This window comes from Alternaria arborescens (genome assembly GCF_004154835.1).
Source record: "Alternaria arborescens strain FERA 675 chromosome Unknown contig_40, whole genome shotgun sequence".
Taxonomy (NCBI): domain Eukaryota; kingdom Fungi; phylum Ascomycota; class Dothideomycetes; order Pleosporales; family Pleosporaceae; genus Alternaria; species Alternaria arborescens.
The window spans coordinates 1-14357 of record NW_021167895.1 but is presented as its reverse complement, the minus strand read 5'-3'; the positions used below and the strand labels follow the sequence as shown (position 1 = coordinate 14357).

At 52.1% G+C, this 14357-nt stretch overlaps 6 protein-coding genes across 6 annotated transcripts; 2 read left to right on the top strand and 4 right to left on the bottom strand.

Annotated features, from left to right (window-relative positions):
- Nucleotides 1-2560: 2560 nt before the first annotated feature.
- On the bottom strand, nucleotides 2561-3398 carry AA0111_g10818 (hypothetical protein; the record flags this gene model as incomplete). The annotated part of the gene is made up of 2 exons (XM_028644613.1): nucleotides 2561-3259; nucleotides 3315-3398. The coding sequence occupies 2 exons, from the start codon at nucleotides 3396-3398 to the stop codon at nucleotides 2561-2563; spliced, it is 783 nt and encodes a 260-aa protein (XP_028501539.1).
- Nucleotides 3399-4289: 891 nt separating this feature from the next.
- Nucleotides 4290-6528, bottom strand: AA0111_g10817 (Anthranilate synthase component 1; the record flags this gene model as incomplete). Its single annotated transcript, XM_028644612.1, has 10 exons — nucleotides 4290-4423; nucleotides 4491-4551; nucleotides 4611-4670; nucleotides 4721-4866; nucleotides 4918-4996; nucleotides 5118-5207; nucleotides 5269-6062; nucleotides 6113-6192; nucleotides 6312-6460; nucleotides 6517-6528. The coding sequence occupies 10 exons, from the start codon at nucleotides 6526-6528 to the stop codon at nucleotides 4290-4292; spliced, it is 1605 nt and encodes a 534-aa protein (XP_028501543.1).
- Nucleotides 6529-6873: 345 nt separating this feature from the next.
- On the top strand, nucleotides 6874-8217 carry AA0111_g10816 (hypothetical protein; the record flags this gene model as incomplete). The annotated part of the gene is made up of 1 exon (XM_028644611.1): nucleotides 6874-8217. One exon carries the CDS (start codon nucleotides 6874-6876, stop codon nucleotides 8215-8217), a length of 1344 nt encoding a protein of 447 aa, XP_028501544.1.
- A 609-nt stretch (nucleotides 8218-8826) lies between these two features.
- AA0111_g10815 (hypothetical protein) lies at nucleotides 8827-9605 on the bottom strand (the record flags this gene model as incomplete). The annotated part of the gene is made up of 2 exons (XM_028644610.1): nucleotides 8827-9522; nucleotides 9570-9605. The coding sequence occupies 2 exons, from the start codon at nucleotides 9603-9605 to the stop codon at nucleotides 8827-8829; spliced, it is 732 nt and encodes a 243-aa protein (XP_028501541.1).
- Nucleotides 9606-10425: 820 nt separating this feature from the next.
- AA0111_g10814 (hypothetical protein) lies at nucleotides 10426-11357 on the bottom strand (the record flags this gene model as incomplete). Its single annotated transcript, XM_028644609.1, has 2 exons — nucleotides 10426-11079; nucleotides 11133-11357. 2 exons carry the CDS (start codon nucleotides 11355-11357, stop codon nucleotides 10426-10428), a joined length of 879 nt encoding a protein of 292 aa, XP_028501542.1.
- Nucleotides 11358-13112: 1755 nt separating this feature from the next.
- Nucleotides 13113-13349, top strand: AA0111_g10813 (hypothetical protein; the record flags this gene model as incomplete). The annotated part of the gene is made up of 2 exons (XM_028644608.1): nucleotides 13113-13199; nucleotides 13245-13349. The coding sequence occupies 2 exons, from the start codon at nucleotides 13113-13115 to the stop codon at nucleotides 13347-13349; spliced, it is 192 nt and encodes a 63-aa protein (XP_028501540.1).
- Between the last annotated feature and the right edge of the window lie 1008 nt (nucleotides 13350-14357).

The window sequence follows — 14357 nt, the reverse complement described above, 5'->3', positions numbered from 1 at the left end:
AATAACTGTACAAACAGCGAGCGACTGCACGTTCGATGGTGCAGATCTTGTAGCGAAGATTCAAGCGGGCGTTCAGTATAAAGGGGAAATGTACTGCTCCGCAACAGCTGTGATACTTACGTATCCACAGATTTATCATGTGTGTCAGAAACATGAAGCAGAAGCAAGACCGGCTCCACCTTTTCTAAGCCTCCTCAGAAAAGAAGAGATGCACACATACACACACACACTCTCTCTCTCTCTCTCTTTTTCTGGCTCATTGGGCGCAACACATAAGAACATGCAGGTGTGGATAAGTCGTTGTGCGGAAGGCAATGGAACCTTGCTCAGCCCCAGTCACGAACTGCCACTACAACTTCATCATCCCAACCACTACTTAACAGCCTGCCCCTTCCTATTGCTTTCGCCGGCTGTCTCCATAAATGCAACGACACGGTTTACCCTTGCTCGCAATGCATAATCATAGCATAACTGAACGCCTGATCCGCGCTCCCGTCCCCACTACCCAACCCCATAAGATCTACGACTCCCTGATACCCGCGATCCACCACGCGTAAGCACCTGAATACGCAAATTCGCACAAATCATCAGACATGGAGCCGCGGAGTAGGATCAAGAGCGTGAATCCCTCAAGGTTCTGTCCGTGCGCGCCCTACCATAAATCTACCTAGATGTCTTCTGCTTCACTGCAATCCACTCGAACAAAACTCACTTGTATTCGACTGTGTTCTTACAGCTCTTTCCAGCTTTGCATGTAAGATCATGCATCAGCCTCCTTTTGGAACTTCTCGTCTACCCTAGCTAATACCAAAGATTACAAATCGCCGTTTGCGGCGAGCGTATGACTGTCTGGGCTTGGATACATATAGATGATAGGTTGTGGTTGTACAGAAGATCATACGTCAAGTGTGTCAGGCTATGATTCGGTCTCTATACAGCAGTTATCGGTGAAGATGAAGAGGAAGGCAGAGCCTCATACTCGCTACTTGGATATAAAACGTGGTTGTTAGGTACTATCATCTATTCTCTAGACCATCGTTCACTCACCTTTCATCCCTTGAACTATCACAGCCTTCCACATAGTCTTAGTTCTTACGTTCAGCCTCGCACCGCTCTTTCCAAAATGGCATGCTCCAGTGGTAGTGGTGCCGACACTTCGAGTTGCGATTGCACCAAGTTTGAGAAGGGAGGTCTCAATGGGACGTGCTGTTCTTGTGGTTGTCCTGTAAACTGGCACTCGAAAGAAGCGGGAGGGACAAAGCAAGAGAATAAGAAGTACGTTCACGTGCCTCGACCAATGAGAGTAAGTTACTAATGTTGCAGGTAATATCCGGACAAGGCTGAAAGTGAAGAGCAACTTTGTAAGCCGTACGCTATGAGCAATGAAGATCAATTGATTTAGTCAGCCTATCTACAATCTAGAATAATAACTACAGAATGTGTCCATTGAGCCTGTATCAGAGACAACGTGTCGATGTGTGAATGATGACAATGGTGTCATTCCCCGGAAGCCGCCGGAACCCCCCTTCCACCTCAGCCACCTCACAGCACCCTCCCCCATCATCCTTACCACTACCGTTACCAGCCCATCTCACTACTCTTCCCGTCCGTCTGCGCCAACGCACTGACATCGTTCCTCAACAAACTTCTGCACAAACATGTCGTAATCGCACGGCATGCATGCGTGAACACATGGTCCAAGTGCTTCCTTCTCCACACACACACACATATATATATATACACGATCTGCAATGCAATGCAGTTAGTCCGACTGGAATCAGCAGCACTTGAACAAAAGACGCAAGTTTACGCACAAACCACCATTATAGGTATGGGGCCGCGGTCCTCAAAACGAGGCTGGGGCTGTGCAGTGCTGACTGATTAACGTAATCAAAGAGAAAAAAAAAGGATAATAAAAGTGGAGGAGGAGGAGAGGTTAAGTTGACTTCATGTCTTCTGCTTTACATTCCACCACTTTGTTAACCTCCACTACGATCATCTGCAACCATGACGATTCATCATTGCTAGCTTCCTCCATTGTGTGACTTGCATGACCCCTTCACGTTCGTGGCGCACTGTAGCGTTGCACAAGGTCGGTTCAGGGCAGCCTAATCGTGGCTGCTGCTCGAATGTCCGCGATCGCGAAAACGGCATCATAGCAGCAAGGGCAGGAGCAGACAAAGAGTAAGAGATGTATAGTCACTGATGAAACAAGAGATGGTATCGTGAGTGTATTATCATTCATTTACTATATACAGAGGCCAATGCTAAGAGGCCCGTCCCAGTTCCCATATTCGGGGTATCAAGTCGCAGTCGTGAAGAAAACAGTCCCGGGCATAACGAATCCGTCGTTATCATCATGCCTTTTGCGTGTGTTCGTTAAGGAAAGAAGAGAAGCGCTGCCCATCCATCATAATATCCAAAGCCCACTTTGCATTACCGCCCATCATTATACACATTACACCGTCAGGCAAGGATCTTGAGTTGGATCGAGGTGTCTCCAGAGGCTAACAATGAAGCAGGCCTCACATGAGAAAAGCCTGTCTGTGGGGCAAGACGCTTAGAGCAAGAGCCAGGCGGCAATACCGGCACCAGCAGCGAAGGGAATGCCAGTGACCATGGGAGCGGAACCCTCAGCGACGGAGGAAGCGGCGCTACCAGCAGAGGAAGCAGCGCTGCCAGCGGCGTCGGTAGCAGAGGAGATGGCGCTGCCAGCAGAGTCGGTAGCGGAAGCGATGGCGGAGCCAGCAGAGTCAGTGGCAGAAGAGATGGCGTTGCCAGCAGAGTCGGTGGCAGAGGCAAGCTCAGAGGAGATGCTGGCGCTGGCAGAGGCGAGGGCAGAGCTGGCAGACTCAAGGGCAGAGCTGATGGCAGACTCGCCAGACGCAAGAGCGGAGGATGCGGCAGATCCGATGGAAGAGGTAACGCTCTCGGCACCAGATGCGGCGCTGGAGACGACAGATGTAATGACCGAGGTGACCATGGATCCGGGGGCAACAGCAGTGGCGCTGGCAACAGCGGAGGTCAGGATGGGAAGAGCAGCAGGAGCGCCAGAGCCAGAGGCAGTGGCAGCGACACCAGCGCAGCGAGCGTAAGCCCACGAGACGGCTTGGGCGGACTGGTCAGCATCGCAAGCCTGGCGAGAGCAGTCGCGGATGCCGTAAGCCCAGTTGGACTGAGTGCAGAAGCAGCCAATGTCGTCGGAGCCGCAGGAGAACTCAGTCTGGGCAATGCGGGCCATGTTGTTAATGCAGAGGTTCTAAGCGAAGGTTAGTACTAGTACAAAGTAATAGAAAATAAAGAGGACTACTTACGGCGCAGTCGCCACTGGGCATGGGCATGTCCTGGGACAGGGCAACACCAGCAAAGGTGGCAGCGAGGACAGCGTAGGACTTCATCTTGACTGTAGGTGGGAGGAGTGTTTGTGTGGAAGAGATGGATATTGGAGTAGGATACTAGGTATCGAAGTGGGAGTGGAGTCAAGGTGAGTGAGTTGATTGCTGAGGTTGAGGATGCTGAGTGATGAGGTGGGAAGAGAGGGGAAGAGGAGTGGGTTTATATCGTAGGGGACACAAACAGTTGGGGCTGGTCCGTGGCTGGTAAAGAGTGAAGTCGCGCGCAAACAGGAGGCTGCAACGGGCTGGTGACGGGTTGGAGCGTCAGTAGCGGGTCTAGTCGTGTGCAGGGGTGGGCCGCCAAGCCCAGGCACAGCAACTCCACGATCGACGCCAAAGCAAGGAAACGCGGAAAGCACGACCTGCACCCTGCGCGCCCATTGGCCAATGCCCCGGGCGCTCCTACCGTATGATGTAGCCATGCCAACCACGCCCAAGCGGCCGATATCCGAACCTGCATGTACAACTCACATGTCGAACCAGTTTGTCGTTGCAAATCGCACAGACGGTGGTATCTGCTCCGTCACACTCGTCATGGCTCCTCACAGGCGCACACAGGCACGTTTTTCACACAGCATCAAGCCGTCTACATGTCCCCTTGCGCTGGTGTGACGGGCTGCAAAATTAATCAAATCTTGTTTGTATTCAAGCACCACCACTCGCTCGTGACGTTGTGGTAGCGTCTGCCGCCAGTAATGCATACCCGCCCTCTCATTTCAGTTTCATAACTCTACCGCGAACCCATGAATCTCGCTTCCCCACGAGTGGCAGGGGAGCTTGTGAGATCCAGGCCCATAGATCGCTTTCACCGGGTCAAGACGTACCAATCGCTGCCAATCACCAACCACCCTACGGCAGATATCAATCGTGGCGCATGGCGCAGCAGTCTGACAATCAAGCCGCAAGAGAAATGCGCGTCTTTGCATCGCCCTCGAGCGTCGACGCGTCCTTTTCGCCATCGTCTGCGCTGTCCTGCTGCTCGGCCAGATGCTTCTCTTCAGCTGAAGTGATGCAGTGCGTGTTCGCGCCTACCAAACAGCGGTCAGCTCTGTGCGTCGACTCGGAGCAGACGACCAAAAGGAAAAATAAACTCACCTAACTTATTGATCGTCTCCATCCACTCGTCGTAAGGGTCCGAATCAAACACTATGCCGCCCTGCAGCCAATCATTAGCTCGTGCACCGCACACTAAAGCAGGGAATTCGTCAAACCAACCCCTGCTTGGAGATACGCGATGCCGTCTTTGACAAGCATGGTTCTTAGCGCAATGCATGTCTGCTGGGCATTAGCTTCCTGTCAACCTCGAACAAGGCAAGACTACTCACGTCCATGGCACCTTCAATCTCCTTGTCGCCATCAATAGAGCCGTAGCCAAAGTATCCCACCGCGCCAGCATACACACCGCGCTTTTCCCGCTCAAGCTCGGCAATGAGCTCCATGGCGCGCACCTTGGGCGCACCGCTCACCGTTCCTACACATGGTTAGCCACACTTCCAACTTTTTTTTCCACCGCGCTACCTACCAGCGGGGAAGATTGAGCGGAACGCGTCGAATCGCGTCTTGCCAGGTCGCAACACCCCTGAGACCTCCGAGACCAGGTGCTGCACATGTGAAAACTGGTTTCGTCGACAACAATTAGCATAGCTCTTGGGTTTGATATCATCGCACGGTAGCTCATCGCACGATCCACGGTAATCACGGTTCGGACGGCAGTCAGCTCACCTTTTGGACTACCATTAGCTTGTCAACTCGTGTCGAAAGTGGGTCGCACACGCGATTGACGTCATTGCGAGCCAAGTCGACCAACATGACCTACGAAGGCATTGTAAGCTTTTCAACGTCGCTGCATGCATCTTGTCGTCAGGGAACCTACATGTTCGGCCCGATCCTTGAGAGAGTTGGACAATTCTTCCGCGAGTGCTGCGTCTTCTTGCAGTGTCTTGCCCCGCTTGACGGTGCCAGCAATGGGATGAGTGATGATGCGACCCTGCTCCTCTTTTACCAGCAGCTCGGGACTTGCCCCCACTATTTGGAAATCGTCACAGTCGACATAGAATAGGTACGGTGAGGGGTTGACGTTTCGCAGGTTCCGGTATACGTTGAAGGGATGCAATGATGTCGGTCTTGCAAACCGTTGAGATGGTACCGCCTGGATGATGTCGCCAACGCTGATGTGCTTCTTCAGTTCCTTGACATGGTTCTCATACCCGTCCTGTCCAATGTTGGACGTGTATTGGTTACCGAGCTGAATAGGCCCTTGTTCTGGCAGCGGAATGTCCTTGCCCTTGAGTACTGTCACGTATCTCTTCAGCGTACTCTTCGCTTCCTCGTACGCTTGTTCCAAGTCGTCCATGCTGTCTGGTACCTTGACGTATGTTATGACCTTTACAACCTGTGCGAAATGGTCCAGAGCCACCAGTGTATCGTAGAGCATGAAGAAGCTCTCCGGTACGCCCAACACGTCCTTCATATCATCCCTCCTTGTCTTGGGCTCGAAGTATTTGACGCAATCATAGCCAACATATCCGACAGCACCGCCGGTCATGGGCGGTAGTTGTATTGAGGGTACGGTCGCGACGCGGCTCTTCGCAAGCTCCTTCTCGAGGAGGGGTAGTGGGTCGGTCTCTTCGCCATGACCAGGGCCGGTCTTGATGACTTTGCGAGGGTCTGAAAGCTTGTCAACTGTGTTTGCCGGAAGTTTGTTTCCAAGTACCGACCTGCGCCAATGAAGCTGTACCGGCCTATGGTCTCGGTTGTTGCAGCGCTCTCGAAGAGGAATGAGAGTTTTGACTTTGATCTGAGCCCAGGGTCAGCATGCGTGCAACCAACTCATCGTCCTCTGACACTGTCGATTTCCCTATCACAAACCGGCACAACCCCTCCCACGCCACTTGCGCTGCAATGAGTCACACTCACTTTGCGGATATCTTCAGGTATATGCTTGAGGCGGTCAAGAACTCGGCGGGAATTGAGGAGAATACGGGTACGAGGTTTGGTGGGTTGGGCGATTTGACTGCTGCAGCCAATACCTCTCGAATGGTGTCAAGCGATGGCTGAACGCCCAGCTAAATAGTCATGCGCTCAGTTCTGTGGTCGGCTGATGGTGTGATTCTAGACATACCTGTGGCGCCATGTTTGCGGAGTATGGAGCGTATCTCTACAGCACTGCTTTATGGACAGAGAGGAGGCAGAATGAGTGTCACAGAGTCGTCGCAATGTATTGAAGCCAGAATTAATGATTCACGAGCCAATGGGAGGGGCCACGAAATGTTATCGATAGCACGTCCTTGGCGCACTACCCACGCTGCAGACCGAGGCCATGCACGCACGTCACAGGCGGTGAACCCAGCCTCCTCCCGTCTCCCGCATCCACGCAGGTTTCCGGCTTCTTGAACACCAGCGCATCGCTCTCCAAGCCGCGAATATAGCCCGAGAGCTCCCGGGTTGTACGCGCATCTTTCTGGAAGAACAGAAGAGCATGTTTCGGTCGGGCTACGAGGGCGCAAGGGACATTCCCCGGACCCTGGAACGGCCATGGACGCCGCCTGAGATCGAGGACGAATCCAGCCCGCGACCAGATTACTTCAACATCTACGGTACCTCTCCTCCACAATATCCTACCGCAACAGAGCAGCGCTGGCTGAAAGAGGCCAAACGCATACCCGACCAGCCTTCCTGGGTCACAGATAGTTTCGGACTGAACACACCCACGACAGGCCCACGACCGAAACCCAACTCCCGACTCACAGAACCAGCGCCATACACACCTACGAGGCTATACTACGACGATGCATCACCTCCACCGTCCAAAGGCGAACTGCGCTATCCTTATACGCCCGACAGCTCGCGCGTACTGCGTCGCAACCACACCGAGCGCCCCGGCTCTCCAACGCCCTGGGCCGACGTATCAGAAGGAACGTCGTCGCCCGTGCAGAACGCCCTCTCGTCGTGTATCGCGCACTTTGAGAACCTCATCCAAACACACCAGCCCGACGAAGACCAAATGGAATACATAGTCGGACAATTCGAAGCCATGACAGCCCATCTCTCCACACCCAGCGCACACGCCAACGAGACGCACGACAAGGAGTCGTCTTCCTCGTCCTCGTCCTCCTCTCGAGACGTTGGTCAGGGGCTCGGCATCACACAAGCAGAGGGTGAGAAAGCGACGCTCCATGAAGCCCAAACGCTACAGCACGAGGCTTATGTTTCGCAAGTAGGCAACTACATCGCGGGTGTGCAAAAGTACATTTACGACCTCAAAACGCGCATGGACGAGGTCAAGACGCTCAATCGCATCCAACTCGACGTCATCAACGATTTGCGCAAGCAGATGAAATTAGTTCGCCAGAGTCTGCGCGACGACTTGGACAAGAGCCAGCACTACTACCACCAAGATGATCTTGTAAAGTCCGTCTTCTCGGATTTTGAGGCTGGGAATCAAGTTTCACAAGACGAAGATGGTGAGAAAGAGGAGGAGGAGGAGGAGGAGAACAAGGAGAACAAGGAGCAGGACTCGAAGAAAGAATCCATGCTAGACAGTTGTATGACGCTAGTCGAGGAGGAAGTACAAGATTTGTCCCGCGAGATTCACGAGGAATACTCAAAGTTACTGCGCAGTACTGTTGACACGCTAGTTGCGGATGATGTGCCGTCGTCGTTGTCGTTGCCATCAGCATCAGCATCAGCATCATCATCATCACTGTCCAAGAGGAAGGTCATTCACATCATCCGCTCACCTCCTCCAAGACGCAGCTTTTGGGCTTCCATGGGCGAAGCATTAGATGCTGTTTCGCATCTGCTGCTGGAAGACGGCTCGTAATGACTCTGGAAACGATATGACGATTGTGTGTGTGTTTTTACGGCCGCCCTGACTGGAGAACACATGTGTGTGTGTGTCTGACGATTTATGACCGGTTTCCAGGCATGGGAATCTTTTTTTTTATCATGAAGGTTCACGATTTGACATATGAAAGAGACGAAAAGAAGGAGGTTGGATGACTTGCATTTGGATATATGACGATTGTGGAAAGCCATGTGTGGGAGCATATGAAAGCATACAAAGGGCGTTGTTGTTGTTGTTTTGGTTTCGGTTTTTTCTCTCCTCTCATTGCTTTATTGTTTCCTCCACGCAGCAGCATTGGCACGTTCAGGATACCCTACCTCGTTATTGTTGAATATCGGCGTTAGTACGACTCTTTTCCTCAATCGTTTGTTCTTGTAGCATATTTGAACTTGCTCAACGGCTCAGCGCTACTCTCGTATGCTAAAGTACTACCACTGAATACCCCATCATTCTGTTCTTGAGTTTGATCATGCTGCATGTCATGTAAACACGGTTGGAACTCACGAACATGATATAGTTTCTTACTACACAGCTTTTTCAGTTTGCAGAATGAATGCATTGGTATCACATAATCAATGGCCCCATCTACTCCACATAATCCAGACTGCCCTTGCCAACCGTCCCCGCCGTCGCGTCGGGCCCCTTCTGCTGCCTCAGCTTCTCCTCAAACTTGGCAAACTCCTTCATAGCAATCTCCTCCTCCTGATCCAGCACCTGTTGCACGCCCTTGACCTCCTCAATATAATGCATCAACATGCTCTCGATGCCATTCTTGAGTGTCACGGTACTAGAATCGCAGGTACGGCACGCACCCCTCAGCTTGAGCAGAACCTGGCCGTCGTTGAAGCCGCGGAATTCAATGTCACCACCGTCTTCTTGGATGGCGGGGCGGACGCGCGTGTCGAGGAGTTCTTTGATCATGCCAATGACTTCATCGTCGTTTTCGTCGTAGGCAAGACTGTCGGCTTCTTGACCGCCTTGGCCTTGTTCACCAGCTTTTGCGGCGACGGTGTTGACGATGGGTTGGCCCGAGGTCATGTATTCGTTGATGAGGGCGAAGACCTCGGGCTTGACGTGCGACCAGGGGGTGGCCGAGTCCTTTGTAACGGTGATGTAGTCGGCGCCGAAGAAGACACTGGTTACGCCGTCAATGTTGAGGAGTTGGGCGGCGAGAGGGGATGGATGTGGCGGGGCGAGGGTAGAGCGGGGGTTGAGGTATTCGAGGAACGGGGAGGAGATGTTTTCTGGGAGGACGCGCTGGTTGGGATTGAACTTTAGAGCCTGGGATTGTTAGTATGGCTATGTCGCTGGGTCTGAGGAATGCCTACATCGGCGTTTGGTGTGGGCTCGGTTTGGATGAACATGGTTCTTCGCGCGACTGTCGCCGAAGGTGCCGCTACTCTTTGGCTCCAGGGCTGTACTGTCGGTCTATGTTGCAATCCTGAGGCTGTGATGGGCGATGATTGTTGGTGGAGACATCTTGTGGCAATGCGCCGAGGTGCTGATCGTAGAGAGGGCGTCGCTCGGGTTAGACTGCGCATAGCAGAACGTGGAAGTGTGCTTGAGGGCATCTTTCGTATAGTTCAGGGTTGGGTATATTGTAGATAGGGTTGTGTTGTCGCAATGGCGATGTGTATAGGTTCGTGAATGAAAGTTTCGGGAACTCGGGCCAAACGAAGTATGACGTTTGTTGGATTATTCAGCCACCACGCTCACTGGCTCCCGCTGATCCACAGCCGTCCACAGCCTTCATCCCTTGTCCATCCTACACTTTGCACACCTAGTACAGTACATATCGAATGCGGCTTTGATGTTGATTCTCACAAGTGCGCAATGATGGAAAAAGGATCACCCATATATCACGGCGCTGGTCCAAAATCACGTCGATTTTTTGCATATTAAGTTTGAAGTCACTTCAACACACGATTGGCTGGGACAAGCATGTTTGAGATCGTTTTATTTCTTCAGTATTGACATTAAGTATTAAGTTTCGTATCAGCTTTATCATACAGTGTCTTTCTTCTTCAATGTTCGACTTCCTCTCTTCCCTCGCGTGGTATAATGCGTAAACGTCGTGATAGAGTACAAAAAAGGAAAAGTTCCCATGCTTGAAAGCATGAAGGACTAGGCACAATCTAGAGCATCGCCAATCTCAGTCTCGTAGATGATATGGGATGATTGCGTCTAGTAGTTGGTGGCTTGGCCGTAAGTAGCAGTGTTGCCAGTGTTGGCGTAGTTGGCAGTAGGAGCGACGTGGGGGGCGGTGTGGTATCCACCAGTAACAGGCTTGTCGGTAGCGAAACCAGAGTGAGGAGCAGCGACGGTGGAGCCAGTGTAGGCAGTGTCGTGGCTGGGACGGTAGTCGTGGGCCGCGGTAGGGGCAGCAAGACCGCCAGCAGTGGTAGCAGGGATGGTACCGACTTCGGGATCACGGTGTCCCATGGTGCGGTTGGCCTTGCGGCGCTGCCAGAACTTCATGCCGGAACCCTTGGTGTAGCCGTTGTTAGGACCAGGACCAAAGGCCTTCTCCTTCTTGTGGTGGCGCATAAGGAAGACCTGGACAAGAGCGCTGAGCAGGAAGAGGAAAGCGCCGATGATGGCGACGGCGAAGCAGGCGGTGTTGAGCTTGCAGGTCGTGCCGAGAGAGGCGGCGTAGGTGATCTGGTTGCCTTGGCCGTTGGAGCCGAAGCCCTCCTTGGAGTTGGCGGGTCCGTCGCCGAGAGGTGTGTTGACATTGCCAGAGCAGCTGGATGCGCCGTCACGGGTCAGGACAGCGACGGCGATCATGGCACCACAGCAAAGGATGTCGAGTAGTATGCCGAGGAAAGCAAAGATTTTCTGGAGATATCGTCAGTGGCTTATTTCTATATATCGCTGGAGCATGTTCTTACCTTTCCGCCAAGGCAGCAAGTCAACAAGACAGCAAAGATTGTGTACAAAACAGTCCCGCCAGCAAGACCAGTGACAGCCTGTTGCCAAACCGGAATGTTGACATTGCGATCCGCCTGTACAGCGAGGAAGTAACTGTAAATACCGAGGATAACCGCAGCACAGCAGAACTCAAGCGCATACAGCGCTGTAGAGCCAGACTTCAAAACAGCACCACCGATACCCATTGTCGCGATGGTGGTAGTAAGCAAGTAGGAGGAGAGTAGATTTAAGAGGCAAGAGAAGGCGATGCTCCAAGTATGTGTTTGGTAGGATGTTTGTAGTTGGAATACGAGATAGGCACAGGGGAAAGAAAAGGATTTATGTCGTCCCTCATGGATACTGCCACAGGCGATGACGCAGCCTTGCACAATGATGTGAAGTGACTTCACATCATTGGCGTCCTTGTCCCTGCCTTGTTCCGTCAAAGTTCCTTGTCGATCCCGCACCCCGTGCGTCAGCCACGCTAAGCTAGCCCACAAATTGAACCCTGCTTTTACCGCCACACGTCATATCTTTTTCCCAATCTCATCAAACACCTGGACCACTCAGCCAAACAGAAGGCTGCGCCCCGACCGATGGTTTCGCCGATGGTAAAAACTCAAATCCAACACATGTGCAGGTCGTGGAATGATGCTGCCAAGTTCGCGCTGACGATCATCTTGCTTTCTTGACAGCTCGTGATGCCTTCCAGGGTTCTTTGGACAATTTCCTGACGTGGACGCGAGCGTCAAGCCACAAGCTGACAGGCACAATGCAGCTGGGCGGGTACTTCTTGCATACAGTCGAGACTCTCAACGTGAGGTCCATTACCAGTTTCGCTGTTTCAAATTCTCTATGAAAAAAAAATTTAATAATAATAGAGAAAAATGCGTCGGTGTTACGTCCTTCACATGCTCTCACACGCTTAGCGTTCCTGCACCACGCTTCTCTTTCTTTTCTTTTTCCTCATCGTTCGATGTACAGTAGTTCGTTGATCTCGGATAAGACGGATCCGGTCGTGATGCGCGCAGCGCAGCGCCGTTATGTGTCTAATGCTCGCGATGCTGTGTATTCAGGCTAAGGAAACCTGATCGTGATAGTTGCGGCAGTTGGTTGGTTTTCCCCTAGGATCGGAGGGCTTCCGCTACCGCACACTACCCCACGAAATTACCGTAGCGGCCATCATTCATTGGTGACACTGGGTGACGTCGTTATGCTACCGACAGTTGTCGGCGACGTAGTTTAATGGGACGATGATCGAACGCTCTCCATGGTGTTGTTGGGATGAGCTGCATGGAGAGCAGTGAGTAGCTAGGTGCGCAGTAGTGGGAAATGAGTCTGCAGCTTGTACAAGACTCGCCATCTTCTTTGTTGAGCTTGATAACACACTTACCCTTGAAATTACAAATCGCCCAAGCATAACGTAGGTGCATAGCGAGTGGCCGGGACAAGCGAGTGGCCGGCTTTTGCCAAGACCCCACCAAAACTCTACCTACCTCGCGATGCCTCAACGTAACAACGTCTTGTTAGACTAGAAAGAATCTCAAGTACAGCTCGCACTTTAAGCTCTTAAACAAGACGCGAAACTTACTGTATATCGCGCTGCTAAAGCCTACAACGTGCTAGAAAGAACGCTTAGACGACGACGTGCCGGAACGCCCTATCGACGCGATAGCATGCCCAACTTAATAGCTCTTCGAGGATCAGAAGAGGTAGCTATTGTCCGACATGTTCTGAAGCTATCAGAGCAAGGATACCCGCCTCGGCTCGCTGACGTTGAGGAGATGGCCAATAATTTGCTCTGGGTCCGCAACTAGGACCTAGTTGGCAAGAGGTGGGCTGCAAACTTCGTGAAGCGTCGCCTAGAGCTCAAAGTCAAATTCAATCGAAAGTACGACTATAGTCGAGCTCTCTGCGAGGATTCTGAGATTATAGGAGGCTGGTTCCGCCTAGTACAGAATATGAAAGCCAAGTATGGCATCCAGGACGAAGACACCTACAACTTTGATAAGACTGGCTTCATAATGGGCGTGATATCGACTGGAGCGGTAGTCACAGCAGCAGAGCGTTGAGGACGGCCAAAGACAGTGCAGCAGGGCAATCGGGAGTGGGTTACAGCTATTCAGGGCATCAACGCGATGGGGTGGGCGATTCCACCCTTCATCATCTTTGCCGGCAAGCACCACCTCTCCGCCTAGTACAAGGAAGAGGACCTGCCCCAGGATTAGGTTATTGGGGTCTCTGAGAACGGGTGGACAACGAATGAGCTTGGTCTTGAGTGGCTAGAGCACTTTGACAAGCATACAAAGAAGAGGGTTGTTAGCAGCTATCGCCTGCTAGTTATCGACGGTTATGAGAGCTACAACTCGATTGATTTCCACTGGCTCTGCGAGGAGAAGAAGATAATTACCCTCTGCATGCCTCCGCATTTATCGCACCTACTGCAGCCGCTTGATGTTGGGTGTTTTGCGCCGTTGAAGAAGGCGTATGGGTGCTAAGCCGAGAAGCTGATGCGCAACAAGATCACTCGCATTACTAAAATAGAGTTCTTGCCGTGCTTTAAAGCGGCTTTTAACGCTGCTATCACGAAGGGCAATATCCTAGGGGGATTTCGAGGCGCTGGCTTAGTTCCACTTGACCTAGACACTGTGGTATCAACGCTTGACGTCTGCCTGCGTACTCCACCGTTACCTACTGTCGAGGACGGTCCCTAGCAGTCGCAAACCCTAAGCAATACCCTAGAACTAGGGTCTTAAACGAAGCTAGTTCTTGAGAGGTTTCAGAGGCATGTAGATAGCTCACCTACTTTGATAGTTGAGGCGGTAAAAAGCCTCTCTAAAGGCGCAGAGATGATAGCGCATGCTTTAGTGTTGTTGCAAAAGCGTATCGCTGAGCTTGAAGCAGCTAACGAGGCCGCTACGCGACGTAAATCGTATAAAAGAAAGCGAGTACAGAAGGAGGGAACTCTTATAGTCGAGGAAGGTCTTCGACTAACAACTCTAAAGGAGTTTAGGGCGCGCAGCGATAGGAAGAAGGCGAAGAAGAGGTCGCGTGTTAAGGTGGGCGAATCGTCTCAAAGACGCTGTAGACGCTGCGGCGAGGCAGGACACAACTCGCGCACATGCAAGCAAGATGTAGTAGAAGTTTCTAATTAATTTAGTCTATCACAAATATTGATTGCTGTTCTTAACCGTGCTGTACAGTCG